Consider the following 16374-nt stretch of genomic DNA (forward strand, 5'->3'; position numbering starts at 1 on the left):
TGGTTTGAGCGGTTCCACTTGAGTCCCCGCTGACGCCGCTCCTGAATAATTAAATGATTCTGACTTCTTCGCGGGGGTCTGTCTCCATGGTGACCCCTCCTCCCAGATGAGTGATGTCAATCTATCTGGTTATTGTCGCCTTGATGGCTCTTTAAAGTAGAACATAAAAAAGGCGTGGATCAAAGCAAATCCTGTAAGATTTAAGATCAATGCTGAGTTTTTTCTTTTCCTCTTTCTTTTTCTGACGCCACCACTGAAGGGAAACTGATTGCAAAGAGGTAAAAAAAAAAATAGAGATAACATGGCACTCATAGCAGCAGAAATGATGAACCTAATGACAGAGCAGCGTGTCTGGCTGCTGTGTACCAATGGCAAATATGGATTTTGTCACCATGATGAGGAGCTATGTGATTGAACAGCCAATCAATAATTGTCTACTTGCAGGAACAGAACCCAGAGTGTGGGGAAGAAAATCTAAAAAAGCATTTTCACCCGTGTTGGCAGCACTTCATTCACTACACTGTGTGTGTGTGTGTGGGGCATGTACACGTGAGTCGCCATCGTATCGATAACTTTCACTGAGCTGTGAACTTTGCTATAAAGCAGGTGCATAAAACCCATGGTGGATGTGGCCCTTTCTGTATGATAGTGATATTTAATTATTTACCTTGGTTTGTATCTTTGTATTTCATCTTGTCTTTAATTATGTCTTTGCTTCTGTAAAGCACAATGAATTTGCCTTGCGTAGGAAAGCGCTACACATATAATCTACTGCCGCTAAATTGTCTTGACCTGCATGTAGCTGCAACCACACAGTAGGTGCAGATGCGGTTGAACCGTTCAACCCGTCGACCTCATCCAACTGCACGTGAGCAAGTACGATGACTGTGGTCCGCGCTATTATTAGCAGCAATGCGGCATACTTTTCCGCACGGCATGGCGCTTTTGTAATCAGGCCCGGAGAAATGCAATAAAAATGGGATTACGACATAGTTGTTTGTCGTCCAAAGCGCTTACGCCGTGTTTTCAACATGGACTTCAATTCAATTTGGTTATTAGGACATGAGGGAGCCGCGGTGTTTAAATGATGAAACCCAGCGTGGGATTTATGAAGGCACTCCTGAAGCCATTTAGTCGCAGTGTAGCCACATTGCTGAGTGTATTTGTGGCAGTGTTAACAAACTGTTGCTTGGCATAAATTTGACTGCTATTATTTGAGGATAAATGAGCCTTGTGGAGGTGTTTAAGGGTCAAGTCAATACTGTAGGCACAATCTCATGAGCTATACAGTATAGCTGTGCCTTCACAAAGATTTTGAGTTTGAATTGACAGAGTCAAATAGGGATCTTTTAAAGTGTATATGCTGCAAAAAAAAAAAAAAAAAAAAATATTTTTGGGGCTGAAACAATAAATTAAGTTGGAACATCTATAAAATATAAATTATCAAGATTTATGACAACAATGTTAGTTAGCATAACAAAGCAAGCAAAACCGGTTGCTCCAAAACAATTTGGTGAGTTGTTTTTACTTGCTCTTGTTTTTACTCTTACTCAGTATTGACTCAAATGTAAGTACTTTTGCTCGTACGCGTTTCGAAACAATAGTGGTAAATTGGCATTCCTACATATAGAGGTGCATTGAAAGAGATATTAGTATTTCATACCATTAACCAGAGATGGGCATTCCGTCTAACTGACGGACCGGTGCGTCTGTCCGTCACTGATGGACGTCCGTTTTGCTGACGAGAGACGGAAATGCGACCCAGACCGCATTGACTGAATACTTACAGCAGTTGGCGGTATGCACCAAAAGTGGTTTGCTAACTGCTAAAAGACAGAAGAAGAAAAAGAAGACAAATTCGAAGAAAAAAAACAATTTATTGTAGTGGGTACTTTATTTTGGTTTGCACAAGGACTAGGAAGCATTTTAATCCACCAGGATTGTACCTTTGGCAACAATGTGACAGGATTCTGGGTAAGGTAAGCAAAACTTTAAAGTGAAACTTTAAAGATTTAATTAGGTATCAGGCTCCCGCTTAACAGTTCAATAGAATGGCAAATAAGTGTTGGTTATGTGAAACGTCAATTTCTGGAAGTGTAAAGCTGTTTGAGCAGCAAGACGACACATTATGATGTACATAGTGCACCCCATTTACCATTTTCATCAAATCGCTTCAAATAATGGATGGATGAATTTTCATCTATTGGACTTTTTTCCTCCCCGATTTGACGATTGACAGACCGGCGGACCTTTGATGTTTACTGACGGAAGCATGGTTAAAATAACACGACGGACTGACCGACAGACGATTACAGTTTGGTTCGGCTTGAAAAAAATGACGGATGACGGACGGGCACCCAGGCTGCTGACAGATAACGAATGACAGACCGGCAAACTCTAGTAAAATGCCCACCTCTGCGATTTAATGTAACTGGAAAAAAAGTATTTTCATCATTTCAGAGTGTTTGTGTTGTGTATTTTTTGTGGGGATTACAGTATGTCATTGCAGGCTCTGGGTTTGAAACTCAATTGAGTTCCAATTTAGCAGAATGCTTTACTTTTTCTAACTTCTCCTCAGAAAACATTGTCAGTGTCCTCACTTTAACGTCCAGTATGTAAAGGACACGCGCTCCTCTCTCTGCTGCAGAATGGATTTTTTTTTCTTTCCTTTCCACTTTTTGTTGCCGTAACAAGGCGGCCATTAAGTGCACAGAAAGAAGGAAAGCGGTGAAATCATCGTTTTGTCCTTCACCGATATTCTGATTATTTTCCTCCATCAAAGCTGAAAGCCACACGCACCTTCACCTTGGTGTTAAAGCTTTTGAACATCCTGCTGTCACCTCCTCAGCCCACATACCAAAGTGATTACTTCTTCTTTGAGGCCTCCTGACAATATTCAGTGTTAAAGAAAAATTTCCCTATCTGTAAGAACAAAAAAGAAAAGTCAAAAATGTTGTATCACTACACATTTTCTTTGTAATATTTTGACTTTGGCTCATATGATTTTTTTCTTGCATTTTTACAAACTTTTTTTATGGTAACAATTCAGCTTTTTTTTTTTTTTTTCATAATTATGGTTTAAGACCAATTTTGATAAATTTACAAAATTGATCATACTCTATTTTTGTAAAATGTGACACTTTTTTAAATGTAACGTTCAGACTTTAATATTGTAGGAAAACATTTTTTAAAACCCACAAATTGTCCCAGTAACAATTTTTAAAAAATGTCTTTCTTGTAATAGTATATCAAGGAATATTCGTTTCCAATTTTTTCAGACCGGTAACAGTACAAGTATTCACTCTCGAGTGCTCCCTGATATCGATACTAAGTACAGATACCACTAGTATTTATGATACAAAACATGTCGATTAACACAATGACAAATAATTGTGAGCAAAAACCTTTCTCTCTTCTGACGCACACGATACTTCACTCAGATGTCAAATGGCCGCAGTGTAGCACCAATGACTGGCAAGAGCAAGGCTATCTCGATGTCAGATTTGTTTTGCCTTAACTATCAGTGGCTTGTATCAAAATCCTTCACGAGTGGCCGATACTTTGCAACACAGGTACTCGCCCATCCCTGATTATGATTACTTTTACAGATTTTTTCTTAATATTCTGACTTTTTTTTTTTTTTTGCAACATTACTTTTCTTATTACATTATGACTTAAGTTTTTAAAATTTGACTTTTTCCTTGCAATATTTTGCCTTTTATTATTAGTATGATCATTTTTAAACATGACCATTAATTTCTTTTAAAGTTACCTTTAGGAGGTGTTTTTTTTTTTTTCTTTGATGATTGCTGTACTGTGATACTTCTGATATTATTGGCAAAATATAGCCTTATCGTTCCATGTTAATGTTTCCATGTGACATAACACTCATGTTGCCAGACAACAGAGAGGCATGTAAGGGGCCCTAAATGACGATCAGCTGATCATCCCGTCCCATCACGTGAATCCTTCCCCGCAGTTGCTGTGGCATCCCAGTGATGTCATCATTAATTCATGGCACAAATTAACACGTTTAGCCACCCGCTGTTGACTTTGCTTTATTTGCAAGCATTAACCTTCCTACCCATCAAACCGCATGTCTCTGCGTGGTTATGTTTGTGTGTTTTGGGAGGGAGATGGTGAGCTTCATAGCTTCCTCACCTAGCAACTGGCCCTGGAGAGATGCTCAAATGTTCAGAAAACACACACACACACGCTTGGCTCTCCAATTCTGCACCTTACAAGATGGCCGCTCCTCCTGATAGGTCCACGCCGCAGTAACTTTACGACCAAATAGCAAAGATGAAATCATCCATGTGGTCTCCGTGGTAGCCAAATGAGGTCATCGTCCTCTTTTTGGGGCCCAGACCCCCAAAATGTTGTACTTCAACCACACTTTACCATTCCAATTTAGCGACTAATATCCATTTGATGAGGACGAGGCTAAAAGGAGGAGTGTATCAAACGCGCATGTTGACATAGTTTGTCACCTGGATCTAAAGATGTGTTTTAATACAGACTGACAGTGTGACACGCACACACACACACACACACACACACACACACACACAAACACACAGGGAGACCTTGCCCACCTGTGGCTTTTCCTGACTCCTGGAGCCAGCCATCTCCTCCTAGCCTCCATTCCTGTCCTCTGCCAATCACCTGTGTGCTCTCCTCTCTCCTCATCTCTTCCATTTTGGCCCTTCACAAGTCTTACTTTGTTTTTTTTTTTCAAGACAAGAGGGACCTTATTCCCCCAGAAGAGGATTCTTAAGGTCAAGGAGTAAGTCCTACAAGGAGCCTCGGTGACTGAGAGTGGTAAGAAATCAGTCATTTACTCAATTATTTCAACGAGAACGAGAGGTTTTCACCAACTTGGTCATAACAAGGAATTAGACACACAGAATGAGTGTTGTCAAGTGCACTGAATAAGTGATAATTGCCTCCATATTCTTTCTTGGTCTGACCCTCCATCTGTTGGTTGTTGGACACAGGCGCAACCATATGCTCAACATGTATAAATTATTATCAGGAGCCCGCTGCATAAAACATAAATAGATCCAACAACTATATGTTTTTTTTTTTTTAATTCTTATTTTTAAGGTTTGCTGTACTTTTAGACCTTGTATGCTCTTTGCTAATCAGCTGCCGGTATATGTAATGTGTGCTTGTTATCGAAAGACTTTTTATTTGAACTGTGTCTGTTGTTATAACAGAACTTTGATGTGTTTGCACATCTCTGGTAGTCCACAAAACACTGATATGTGACTTCGCCTCCAGGCGGCTATATGCAACAGACAGAGTCTGTTCCACCGCATATTGCAGAACACAACATGTTTTTTTTTTTTTAACCAGCGCCTGATGTTGAGTCTATCATTTCCAGTTGAAGTCAAGCAATGTCGCCCTTTTTCCCTGTAGGACTCCGCCTTAGCTTTGCGCTCATCTAAAATCACAGCTTGCGATCTGGAGGTATTTGTGTGTTTTCTTAATACGTTCAAGGGAAATGGCCCCAGCTGCACAGTCAATTTACTTTCTGATTGGATCCGTTCCCCTTGAGTATTATGTGTAAACATGTACCCCGTCCACAAAGCCAGCCTACTTGGAGAAATGTACAAATAGTTGCAAAAGAGAAACACCCACATTGTCTGTATATAGAGGCTGCACATGAATTATTGATGGCGGCAGCCTGCTTAAAAATGCATCCCCAACCTTTCTGTCAAACACAGAGTATGTCGTAATTAGTGTCGGGATGTTGCTGTAGCGTAAACATCAGATGCTGATACTTTTAAATAAATAGTACTTTAGAATAGTAATCATGAAAGGTTTCATCGCAGCGACCAGTTGGTTTACACAAGTGGTTTCCTTTCAGCGGCTATTTCAGTTTTTATAGTCGTACTACATTCATGAAAAAGTGTGGTACAACAATCACACAGATGTTTATTTCTGCCAAGTATATCATGAGCGTTTGTGGGTTCAATGTTGCTCAAAGGTTTTATTAGGACTTCTTGCCTTTGCTTCTTTTCTTGATCCTTATTGTTCTCAGGACAAATAACCACCATTTGGAGTGTTTTCCTATACGAAAATGCCTATGTCATCAAGTATCAAGAACACATGACTAAAAAGATTTCATTGATGCCATTTTGATTTGAAGTGGCCATTTCAGCTGATTTTGAGGGGTCCTAATTTTTTTTTTGTCCAATTGTTACCACATTTTAAACATGTACAATACGTGGATAGTTCGTTTGTTTTTGTTTTATTTACTTTAGGTGTTTTCTCGTGATCGGATGACTAAATGGTAGTCGACTATAATGTGATACAGTAATAGTTGAGTTGACGTTAATTAATTGATGACATTGCTGATATTATTCAGCAGAGTACAGCACTCCCGAACCTTTTTTTGTGCCACGTACCTCTTTGACTAATTGGTTCAACCCCAAACATCTTGGGCTTTCCGTAGACAGGTGCACGTGCGCTGGGCATAAAGACTGGCACATCCGTATTTGGGAATTTGGCAAACCACACTACTCCATGCTGGGTGTTCTGGCGTACCGAGAGCGCTTTCTATTACACGCCCCTGACGCGGCTGACAATTTGGTGACAGAAAGTAGACTAGATCTAGTAGACTAAAAGAAGGTGTAAGTTGTGGCGCAGGTGGTGTAACGTGATTTTTCGAGGATTTGATCAAAGCGCACGCACACAGATTCTGTGCTCCACTGATGTGTGGTGGTTGTCATTGTCATCATCATGGTCATCTTGAATACATTTTTAAAAGCACCCCACTATGAGTGTGCGTGTGTGGGGGTTACACACGAACCCACGATCGTGGGTGGAAGGCGGTCTCCAAGTGCCCAATTCACAGCTGCCAACTTTACATCATTCGCAACTGGAAAACTTGCAGTTTCAAGTTCTTTACTTGCAGGCAAGGCCAGATCAAATATTCACTGTGCCGCATATGGCCGGCAGGCTATTGATTCCCCAGCCATGCTTTACATGTTCAAAGCGTAGCTAACTGTTAACATGAAATTAATAAAACCAATTTGGAGACAAGACATGAATGAGGCAATTAGGGAAGACCGTATTTGTCATGCTTCAACCAGGCCACCCGGCATCCATCCGACTCATTTTCTGAAATACATTTGATTAAATTTGTTCATTGACGAAGACGGTCACACACGTTTTTCATAGACAAATAAATCCATTCAGTGCAATGGAGGATGGATGTGGTGAAATGTTCGGAAAGAAGCACAAATTGTCCTGAGCGAGAGTTGTCGGTCACTTCGGCTTCTTGCATGAGATTAATTCGTTAGTATGTGAGCCGATACCAAGTTCTGCTCATGAATCCAAATGAGACGTTAGTGCAAGTCTTTGTTCGGATATGCAAATAGAACCTATAGTATCATTTGGCACACACACATGCACATGTGCGCAAAGTGCTGGAGTGCAATTAGTAGAACGCAAATGCCTCTCATATAAGCAAATCAGTCTTTTTTTAAACTAAGTGGACCCTCATATGAATTGCCTGAATGTCAATATTTGTATTTGAAATAGAAAAGTGAAATTACAAGTACATGTGATGTAAACTAACATGATTTTAAAATTGAGTGCCCTGAACCTTAGACATGCTAATTAGCCACTTAGCATGCTGCTTCGTAGGATTTATGTTGCTAGGAGTACAATTTGAATGAAAGACTAAAATGCACTACACATTTTTTTCTGTTTTTTTACCGTTTCACAACCTCCTAATCCTACTCTTTCCAAAAATAAAAATAGAAATGTAAAACTTAACTCTCAAGAACGTCACTGTAAAACTGGTTCCGTATTCAAGGCTACTTTATTACTTAATAATCAGACTGATTTACTCATGATTTTTTTTCTTTGGTACATACCGCCACCTGCAGTACATATACAGTCAATGCAGTCTGGGTCGCGTTTCTGTCTCTCATCAACAAAACGGGCGTCCTTCAATGATGGACTGTGAGGTCAGACTTCACCAGTTTAGTGATGATTACACAGACGGACAAAAATCCACTTCCGTCTGTGCTTAGTCCATTTTTTATTTTTTTTTATTTTATTTTTTTTTTTTTTAGGTTTCCCGTCTATCCTCTAACTTCAGCAAAACGGGGGTCCATCATTGACGGACAGACGGACCAGTCTGTCGGTCAGACGGAATACTCACTTCTGCTCACAGCAGTCATCATAAATTTTAATTCTATTCTACTTACAAGATCGATTGAATACGATTTGACTGAAAATACCAATTCCATATTCTCTATATGTGTTCCTCTTGTTTACATTCTTGACATGGTACCAACTAATTACATTGGAAAAGCAACATACAGCATTATTGTGTGAATGCCGAAGACACTCTCAACTTACTCAAATAATTTCAACCTCAACATATTCCCAAAATTCAGAACAAGCATGCTATTATTTTTCACATTAGGAAAAAATCAATTTTTTTTTCTACAAATCGCATTATAACAACTTACCATATAATTTACCATCAGTCCATATTTTTCAATTTCATTCCACACTTAATCACACCGAATTTCAGACCAGCCTCAGCTTTTAATCATTCACGTCTAGTTTGAAATGCAGTATTTTAACATATTCCTTATATTCCATGAAAATAACTTTGAAGCTTTTCTCTTGATGAAATGCTTTCTGACCAGCTTCTTTTTTTTGCTTTCATTCCTCAGAGGAAGATGGCGAGGAAATCTCACAGTAGAAGAGTTCTCACCCCACTGTGTACAGAAATAAAGGTGAGAAATAACTTTGTCTTTGCCCAGGAAGGCATCATACCTTTATATATATATATATGTATATATATATATATTGGGGCCAGTTTTTAATCTTCTGAGGACCACAGTAAACTGATCATATTGTATTAGCTTTTGTTGGTTAAACATTTAACATTGACATGAAAGGTTTCTTTCTGTTGAATAATGTAACTCCTGAATAGTCATTTTTATAACATACAGTAGGTTCATGATGGCCTACATACTAGCATGGTGTTGATGCTTTATGCTCCTTTCGAAGTGCTTTGCCACCATGTGCAACAAAACGCTAATTGCATTAATAATGTTGTAATCAAATGCATTTCCCTCCTCAAAATCAACGTAATAATCTGTGCTAGAGAATCATTGCACTTGTTGCGCTTTGAAGTTTACACTGAGGGAGCGTGAAGTAATTTTAGCTGAGTTTCAATGTCTGAAAGTGGGTGATAAATGCTCAGGATGTTCAGGCAGCAATTTCAAAAGCTCAGGTTTAAGGCAGAAACTAAGCTATGGATTTATAAAAGTTGGATTAGGAAGCGCACAATCATTTTTCCCCCTCCCTACCAGCAGCTTAATTTCTGCATTTAAATGTGGAGAAAGTCATGACAACTGAAATGTTCCAGTGCACTTTCAAGTGGTTACTGATGGAAATTATTACACCTGGAGGTCGACCTGCATGCTGATTCTGATTTTGGAAAATCCATCACTTTTCCCTATTGTGCGACAATATCTATTATAAAGCGCTAAAGTTGTGGTGCTCCCTCAGATAATGCAAACCGCTTTTGCACAGACATGTTTTTGTTGTTTTCTCTCTCTAGTTTTTCTGTTATTTTATTTCATCTAAATTGGACTGAGCACCCCAGGAAAAAAATAGCCCCGTGTCTTGACAGGCCAATTAAAAAGACTCACGAATAACAGATTGTTAGTGACGACCCCGAATGACCTATTATATTCACATTCATGACCATTAATGTGGTTCTTATGTGGCGTGCTTTGGAATGCACAGATTTTTCTTTTGGGTTAATCAACTTCTGTAAATGAAAACGTTATAATCGGGTGCTTGCGGGTGTGCAGAAATAGGACATGACTGCTCAAGGGTCACATGCATGGGATGATTATAACGAAGCACTGGTGATGCAACATCAAAGTTTTCGGTGTAGTTGCTATGGAAACCCTGTGGAGGTGGATGCTTGATGTTAAAGAAAGGGGTGGACGTGAGGGAGACATGTCACAACAGTATGTCCAAAGTCTTATAAACAGCCATTGGTAAACATGTGAAAGCTTATTTCTTTTGATTATTTCTTTTCCACAAGTATTTGCCCTTCAATTTTGCATTATTTTATACAGTGAACTCTTACTTCTTCTGCTACTCATATGCAAATTCACAGATTTATTAAAACATTGAAAACAAATGTTATTTGGCCGTCATCTGGTGGAATCTTGGTGTTTTGGTCAGGTTTGATTTATTGACAATGTTTTATCTGCGTTTGAGCTGTCCATTTTGTTGGCGGTCCTCGAATGCTGTATTTTTCAGCGGCTAATATCACGACGTTCGTCTAAGTTTACGTTACTCATTTTCATTACTATTATAATACCATTTGTGTACTGCTAGTGGCATATTTGTTTGTTTGTGCTCGCTGATACTATAGATGAGCCTCATGTGAAATTGTGTTTGGTTTGTGTTGAATAATTTGCCAGCTAAATACAGTCCCTGGAAAATGTCTTCATGACTGTGTACACGTTTGAAGCATGGTGTAGATGCTTTATGATCCTTTAGTTTTCAAGTGTTTTTATGCAAACTTGTGGCAATTACACACCGCTGTTTCTAGTGTGGGGTGGTTGTTAATTATTCATATCACTATTTGTAGCAGGGCTCTATCCCCCTCAAGTAGAGGGTATTCTCTGTATACTGGGACCTTTAATGCACCCGAAGCCTTACAATTTTAAATTAGTAAAATATTTTCACAAAAATACAGGCCGTCATGCATGAATGAAACAGAGCTCAGAGCATATAATGTTTTCATTATAACTCAGGTTCCAAAAGAAACGATGCAGTTAAACGAAAACAGTCCAGCGTCCCTTATAGTTAGGGCTGAGTGTTTTTATATATATGTTTTTATATAGCCATGATTGGTCATTATCTGAGCCCTGAGCAACTGTGATGTCGTCTTCAGTCGACAGAAGTGACAAAATGGCCGCCACCAGATGGCTAAAAACGTGTGGATTAAATCTTATTCCACAAACGCAATATTTATCAGAATGCCTTGTTTCAACTAGTGGACCTGCATAGAACATATTCTGGAAAAAAAATGTTTGTGTTGACTTCCACTTTAGGAACAATGGTTAACTTCTTTTCACAGTTGGATGATGGCAAAAGAATGTTAAACTGTAATGCGCGTTCACGTATGTTTACCTTTGTGACAGTTAAGAAATGTATTTCAATGCAACTTTCAAAAAGCCCACTCGTTCATTGTTAACGTTAGTAGCCTACTTGGTTAACTTCTTCCTACAGTTGTATGAAAATGCTTCTAGTTAAACATTTTATGATGGAGGGAATTTAATGCTGGATTCTCATTTTTATTAAAAAGAGTATGCCCTCTGGAACATGAACAATTTCGAGGTACTGTCCACTAACGTCACAAAATCAATTGTGTTTAACTTTTGTGCTTCCACAATCTATATTATTAAATGAATCTAACATGCAAGTTTCAATTACCAATCATCCATCCATCCATTACGCAAACTGTTTATTGACTATCAATTCGCGCAAACAACTTTCATCAAATAGAACCCTTCATGTTACTTCAGAATTCCAGCCTTAACATGACAGAGATCCCTGGATGCAAATAAAACATCAACTTTTTGTCTTCTGGACTCTCTCATCAGCAATGTATTTACGGTAAGACGTCCATTATTGTTCATACACCGTTTGCTATGCTAAAAGGTGTGTGTTAGCTTGCTCAGCTATGTTAAAGTTGTTTGTATTGGTGCTACTGTAGCATATGATACATTTTAAACAACAGTGTAATTCTTCACATAGCTTTTAACCGTTTAACGTCAGTGACTGTGTCCATGCTATTTAGTTTTTATAACACGAGAAAGCCCTATCTTCAATGTTGCTTGACGTTATGTACTCACTGTGTTATCAGAGGCAGCTAGTGTGCACATTTGCTTTGGAAAAACGTTTACATAGTTAATAATGTGCTATTTTATTTTACACTGTCTGCTTACGTACCAGTAGTAATTTAATGTTTAAAGGTTTTACTGTTGCGGTTGTTGATTTCAGTAGTGTGAATCACACTCCATCATAACGTTTTTATCTTTAGTTTTGTTTACTTGTTTATTTTTTGATCATCCAGGTTTTTTTTTGACCAGGAAAATGATTTGTATTTATTTTAATTTCAGTTTTAATTCAAACAACCGCTCCTTTTTTTGCCGATTAAATTTGAGGTTTTTGTTGTTTTTGTGCTACTGGTAGATTTAATTCCATGTATAGCTTTCATCTAAGTCTTTGTGACAAAGAGCTCTTTATAACAGAATGTATAATGTTGGCAACATTATGCTCTTAACATTATGTCGCTGATGTATTTTCTGTTTCAGATTTAGAGGTTTGCAGTGGAACTGCAGGGTTGGATGGACTTGTGCGGCAGGGGTGTAGCCTTCATATCAGAAGTGGGGTGGGGTTTGGATGCAAAATGTTCAGGAGTAATCTAACCTTTATGAGCATCCTCTTTCATTGAACTACTCCACTCCTTTCCATAGTGGCCAAGCTAAACAATGAAACTGCCATAGTTTCCTTAGTTACTGTACATGCAATCTCAGCAAGGCCAGAGCTGAGATTGGAACTCAGAGCCTCAAAACTGTAAGGCAGGCATGCTAACTACTCATGCCCTTTTTTCGTGGCATTTGCCTGCGCTCTCTGTGCTTGTCGGCTTCCGGCGTTCCAAAAACTCATTGGATTCAAATCAAAGTGAATACTCCTCGACATCTATTATGTTACAAGCAGTCAAAACATATTGTGACTATGGCAACAGTTGTCAGTCTGTCAGTGAATTTCAAAGTCAAGTGTTTTCATTTACAATTATTTTTGCCTTTTTTCATTTGCATTGAGCCTCTCACCACATACGTTCTTAGTGTGTGTGTGGGGGTGTGTGTGTATGTGTGTGTGGGGGGGGGTGTATGTGTTTTTTTTTTTTTAATGTTGTGGATGACCTGCATGGCGCCATGTACCTTAGATCCACCAGTGGTCATAATCGATTTTGTATGCACAGATTATGTGAATTTTTACTCCCACACTTTACTCTTTCTATTCATTGCCTTGGCGGAGTTTGCATTGTTTTTATTTTGTGTGTGGTGCGCACACACACTTGTCAGAAGCCTATCTCCCAAATGGCAAAAGGTTGTTGTGGCCAATGGCAACAGTGTCCCCAGAGTTTGACACTGTCACCTCTTTGTACGCGCTTCCATCAATTCCCTTGTTTGTTGCCTTGTCCCAGAAGTTGTCCTCATATTTGCCACCCAAATAAAAGACCTCCCACTGAGAGCTTTGAGCAGAGATACTTTATATAGAATACCCACACAATGTGAAATCTGGAACTACCCAAATGTTGTACAATTAGGAAACTGACCCCCATTTATAGGATGAATATTACTTTAAATAGAAAAAAATAGAAACGTAATGATGAATCCATTTATAGTTTTTGTGCTTCGAGACATGAATAATCAGCAATAAATTACAAGCAATCGATTAATTAATCAATTAATGTGAATGAGTGGCCAGAAGTAGCAGCGGGTCAAGATCTGGATTCTGAAGAGAAGTCATTGACTTTTAACTCCAAGTTAGCCACCAGCTGGCTCACTTCTTATCAATTGGAGAGTGTTTTGCATCACATTAGGTGGTGACTTATTTTTTACACTTAGGTGACAGTCAAGATGCCCGGACGCTTGATACATGCTTTAAGATGGCAACGGTTTTAGCCTGGAATGGATCATTTGTATTCATGCTTCACCACGAGAACGTGCCTTCTCACAATGCGCTGAGCATTGTGACAGTTCCTGGCTGAGAACAACATAGCTGTGCTGGAGAAACTTCCCTATTCACTTGACCTGGCTCTCTGTGGTCCTCCCCGCCCCCCTTCTCTTTTCCAACCTCAAGGGACCCAGTTTGAAGACATGGACGACATTAAGACATAGAATCCCGTAAGAATCATTCCAGGAGTGCATAAAAGGGCAGAAGATGCTGCAAAAGGCGACTCCAGGCCCTCGAGGGACGCTATCCTGCCTGTTTTCCATGTCCTTACTGCAACACACCTGATTCAAGTGATCATATAATTAGCAAGGTCTGCAGAAGATCAGTGTCCTGATCATTTGAATCGGGTGGGTGCACCAGGGTAACATATAAAACATGTAGGACACTGGCGCTCGAATTGCCCACCCCTGCTCCACCGAGACTACCTTGAAAGTAGAAACTGACACACATCCTGGAACTTTCCCGAAACATCTTGTCTGAAATAAATGAAAAATAATAAGTAAGGTGAAAACTGAGGGTGCCTTCTTGTGCTGTGATGCCGTCTATGCCGGATCTGTCATAAACTGACTCAACCAAAATGAGGCTCGTACGAGCTGCCTCATGGGCTGTTAACTCTGCACGCCAAGGAGGAAGAAGAGCTTCATATCGAGAGAATTAAGATTTTGGAGCTCAGCTTGGTCTCAGTGAGAGAGTGAACAAGCGAACGTTGAGGCTCCACAGAATCCCCCTCCCTTTGCTCAGGAACCTTTCCTCGTCTCCTCTCCACCTGTGTCGTTATCTGTCGCTCTTTGTCATTTCGCTCTTTCTCGTCAAAGCAGAGCTCCTAATTCCTGAAACCTTTATTTTTATATTTTTTCTACCTGGATCTCAGAAGCCCTCAGACCCCCTCCTCCCCTCTCCCTCCCGCCCTCCCTCTGCCTGCGAGGAGGCAAAACGAGCCAGACTACGAGCACATGCAACAGGGTGCAGCTTCTGTGTCGCCGCCTCTTCTCTCCGACTGGGCTACAAGAGAGACGAGAGGAGCATCAGAGTGCAGCTGAGTGAACACTTGTTCTGCTTTTTCTTTCCCCCTCCCAATCACAAGATCAGATGCCGAGACAAAAGTAAAGGAGGCAAAAGGAATATTTCTTTTTCGTCATTTCCTGGACTGAAGAGAACACCCACTCAGACCTTGTAAGAGTTGCTCAGTTGGCACACGACTTTGGAACGAGATCACCATGCCACCTGTGGAACCAGTTTGATCAAGAAGGCTGCCCTACTTACCACATCCTCTTCACCACATTTCGACACCAATGGCTTCCAAGAAGAAGTGGGCTGAGCGGAGGGAGACGCGTAAGGAGCAACCGTTCTCCACCCGCGATGATGCGTCCGTCACATCTGGGGCGTCGGGACCGGGGCGTCCCACAGCCAGGGGGCGTTTCTCCGAGTCTTGGAAGAGGCTGAGCTCCAGAGGGGGGTCCACCAAAAGGGGGGCGCTGGGCTCTCAGCAGCCACCGGTAAGATTTCTTTTGAGGGTTAAGGAGGACCCAGTACTGCCAACTAGAAAGGGGAAAGTGACAGCAAGTCAAGCAGTGAGGGATTATGGGAATTTAGAAGACTAACGTCATGGTCAAAGTTTGTGATTTATTATTAGTATAGTTATTTATCAGTGTTCCGGGACAGAAAAAATAGTTTTAGTGGTTGAATGTTAGTTTTGCTTCAGTAGACTGTCTTAAAATTCTGCCTCAAATTTAGGTTGTTGTGTGTCCGTATTAAAGCATCCGCTGATGCTGAATGATCTCTTTTTTTATGAGTGATGAAATACATTTGTTAAGCGCTTGTTATATTGATCGTGAGGTGATTTCGGTTCAACCTTTCTGGTTTTATTTTTCTTCAACTCGAGCAACATCCCTATCACTGCCTGTTTGCCAATGTTTTGACTGTATCCTGCAAGTTTAGAAAAAAAAAAAAAAGATAAAAAATCAGAGTAGGATTCCTGACAGACATGCAAGTTATATACATAACATACGTATTCACAATATTCAATGTATGTCTAAACCAATTGGCCAGTCATTCAAACACTTTAAAATCAAACAAATATAACTGTGTTTTAGCTGAGGAATTAACCTGGGGAATTTGTCATTTTCTAAGAACTGACATACCAGTTTCCCAACCTTTATTGAGCCAAGGTAGGCGTTTTACATCAGAAAAATATCACGGCACAGCACCAAACAAAAATGTCACAACATGTATGAATAACATTTGATTATTCTGCATGTATGAATATGTCAGACAAATTAAATGATATTTGATGATTTCCTGCAGCACTCCGGATGACCTCTCATTACACACTAGGGTGCCATGGCACCCCGTTTGGGAATCGCTGCCATAAATGTACCAAATACAGTATCTTGAAGGTCAAGCGCCAGATCTGGGCATTTTATTAAAAATTGAGCGTCTGTTATTCGTCATCCATCTGCAATGACGTGGGTACCCTTCAATCATTCTTCATTCGCCTTGTTATTCTGGGGGAATTTTTCTTTTTACAGTCCATTGAAAGATGCTGGAACACCTCCAAAATACATT

The 16374-nt window shown here is 39.9% G+C and overlaps 1 protein-coding gene across 8 annotated transcripts in view; it reads left to right on the forward strand.

The window, feature by feature from the left end:
* The window catches only part of trpm3 (transient receptor potential cation channel, subfamily M, member 3), a 152949-nt gene that overhangs the window by 2394 nt on the left and 134181 nt on the right, over positions 1-16374 (forward strand). For 5 of the 8 annotated variants that reach the window (XM_086030211.1, XM_086030199.1, XM_086030200.1 and 2 more), the window contains exon 1: positions 14815-15305. In XM_086030211.1, the coding sequence (XP_085886337.1) occupies positions 15102-15305 (204 nt within the window). In that variant the 5' untranslated portion in view covers positions 14815-15101. Of the gene's footprint in view, positions 1-8702; positions 8766-14814; positions 15306-16374 lie in introns of those variants that run through there. The other 3 variants (XM_086030201.1, XM_086030202.1, XM_086030205.1) reach the window with 1 other exon arrangement.

The sequence above is a fragment of the Filicampus tigris genome, chromosome 5, assembly GCF_054856515.1.
Source record: "Filicampus tigris isolate MCC_2025a chromosome 5, RoL_Ftig_1.0, whole genome shotgun sequence".
Lineage (NCBI taxonomy): Eukaryota > Metazoa > Chordata > Actinopteri > Syngnathiformes > Syngnathidae > Filicampus > Filicampus tigris.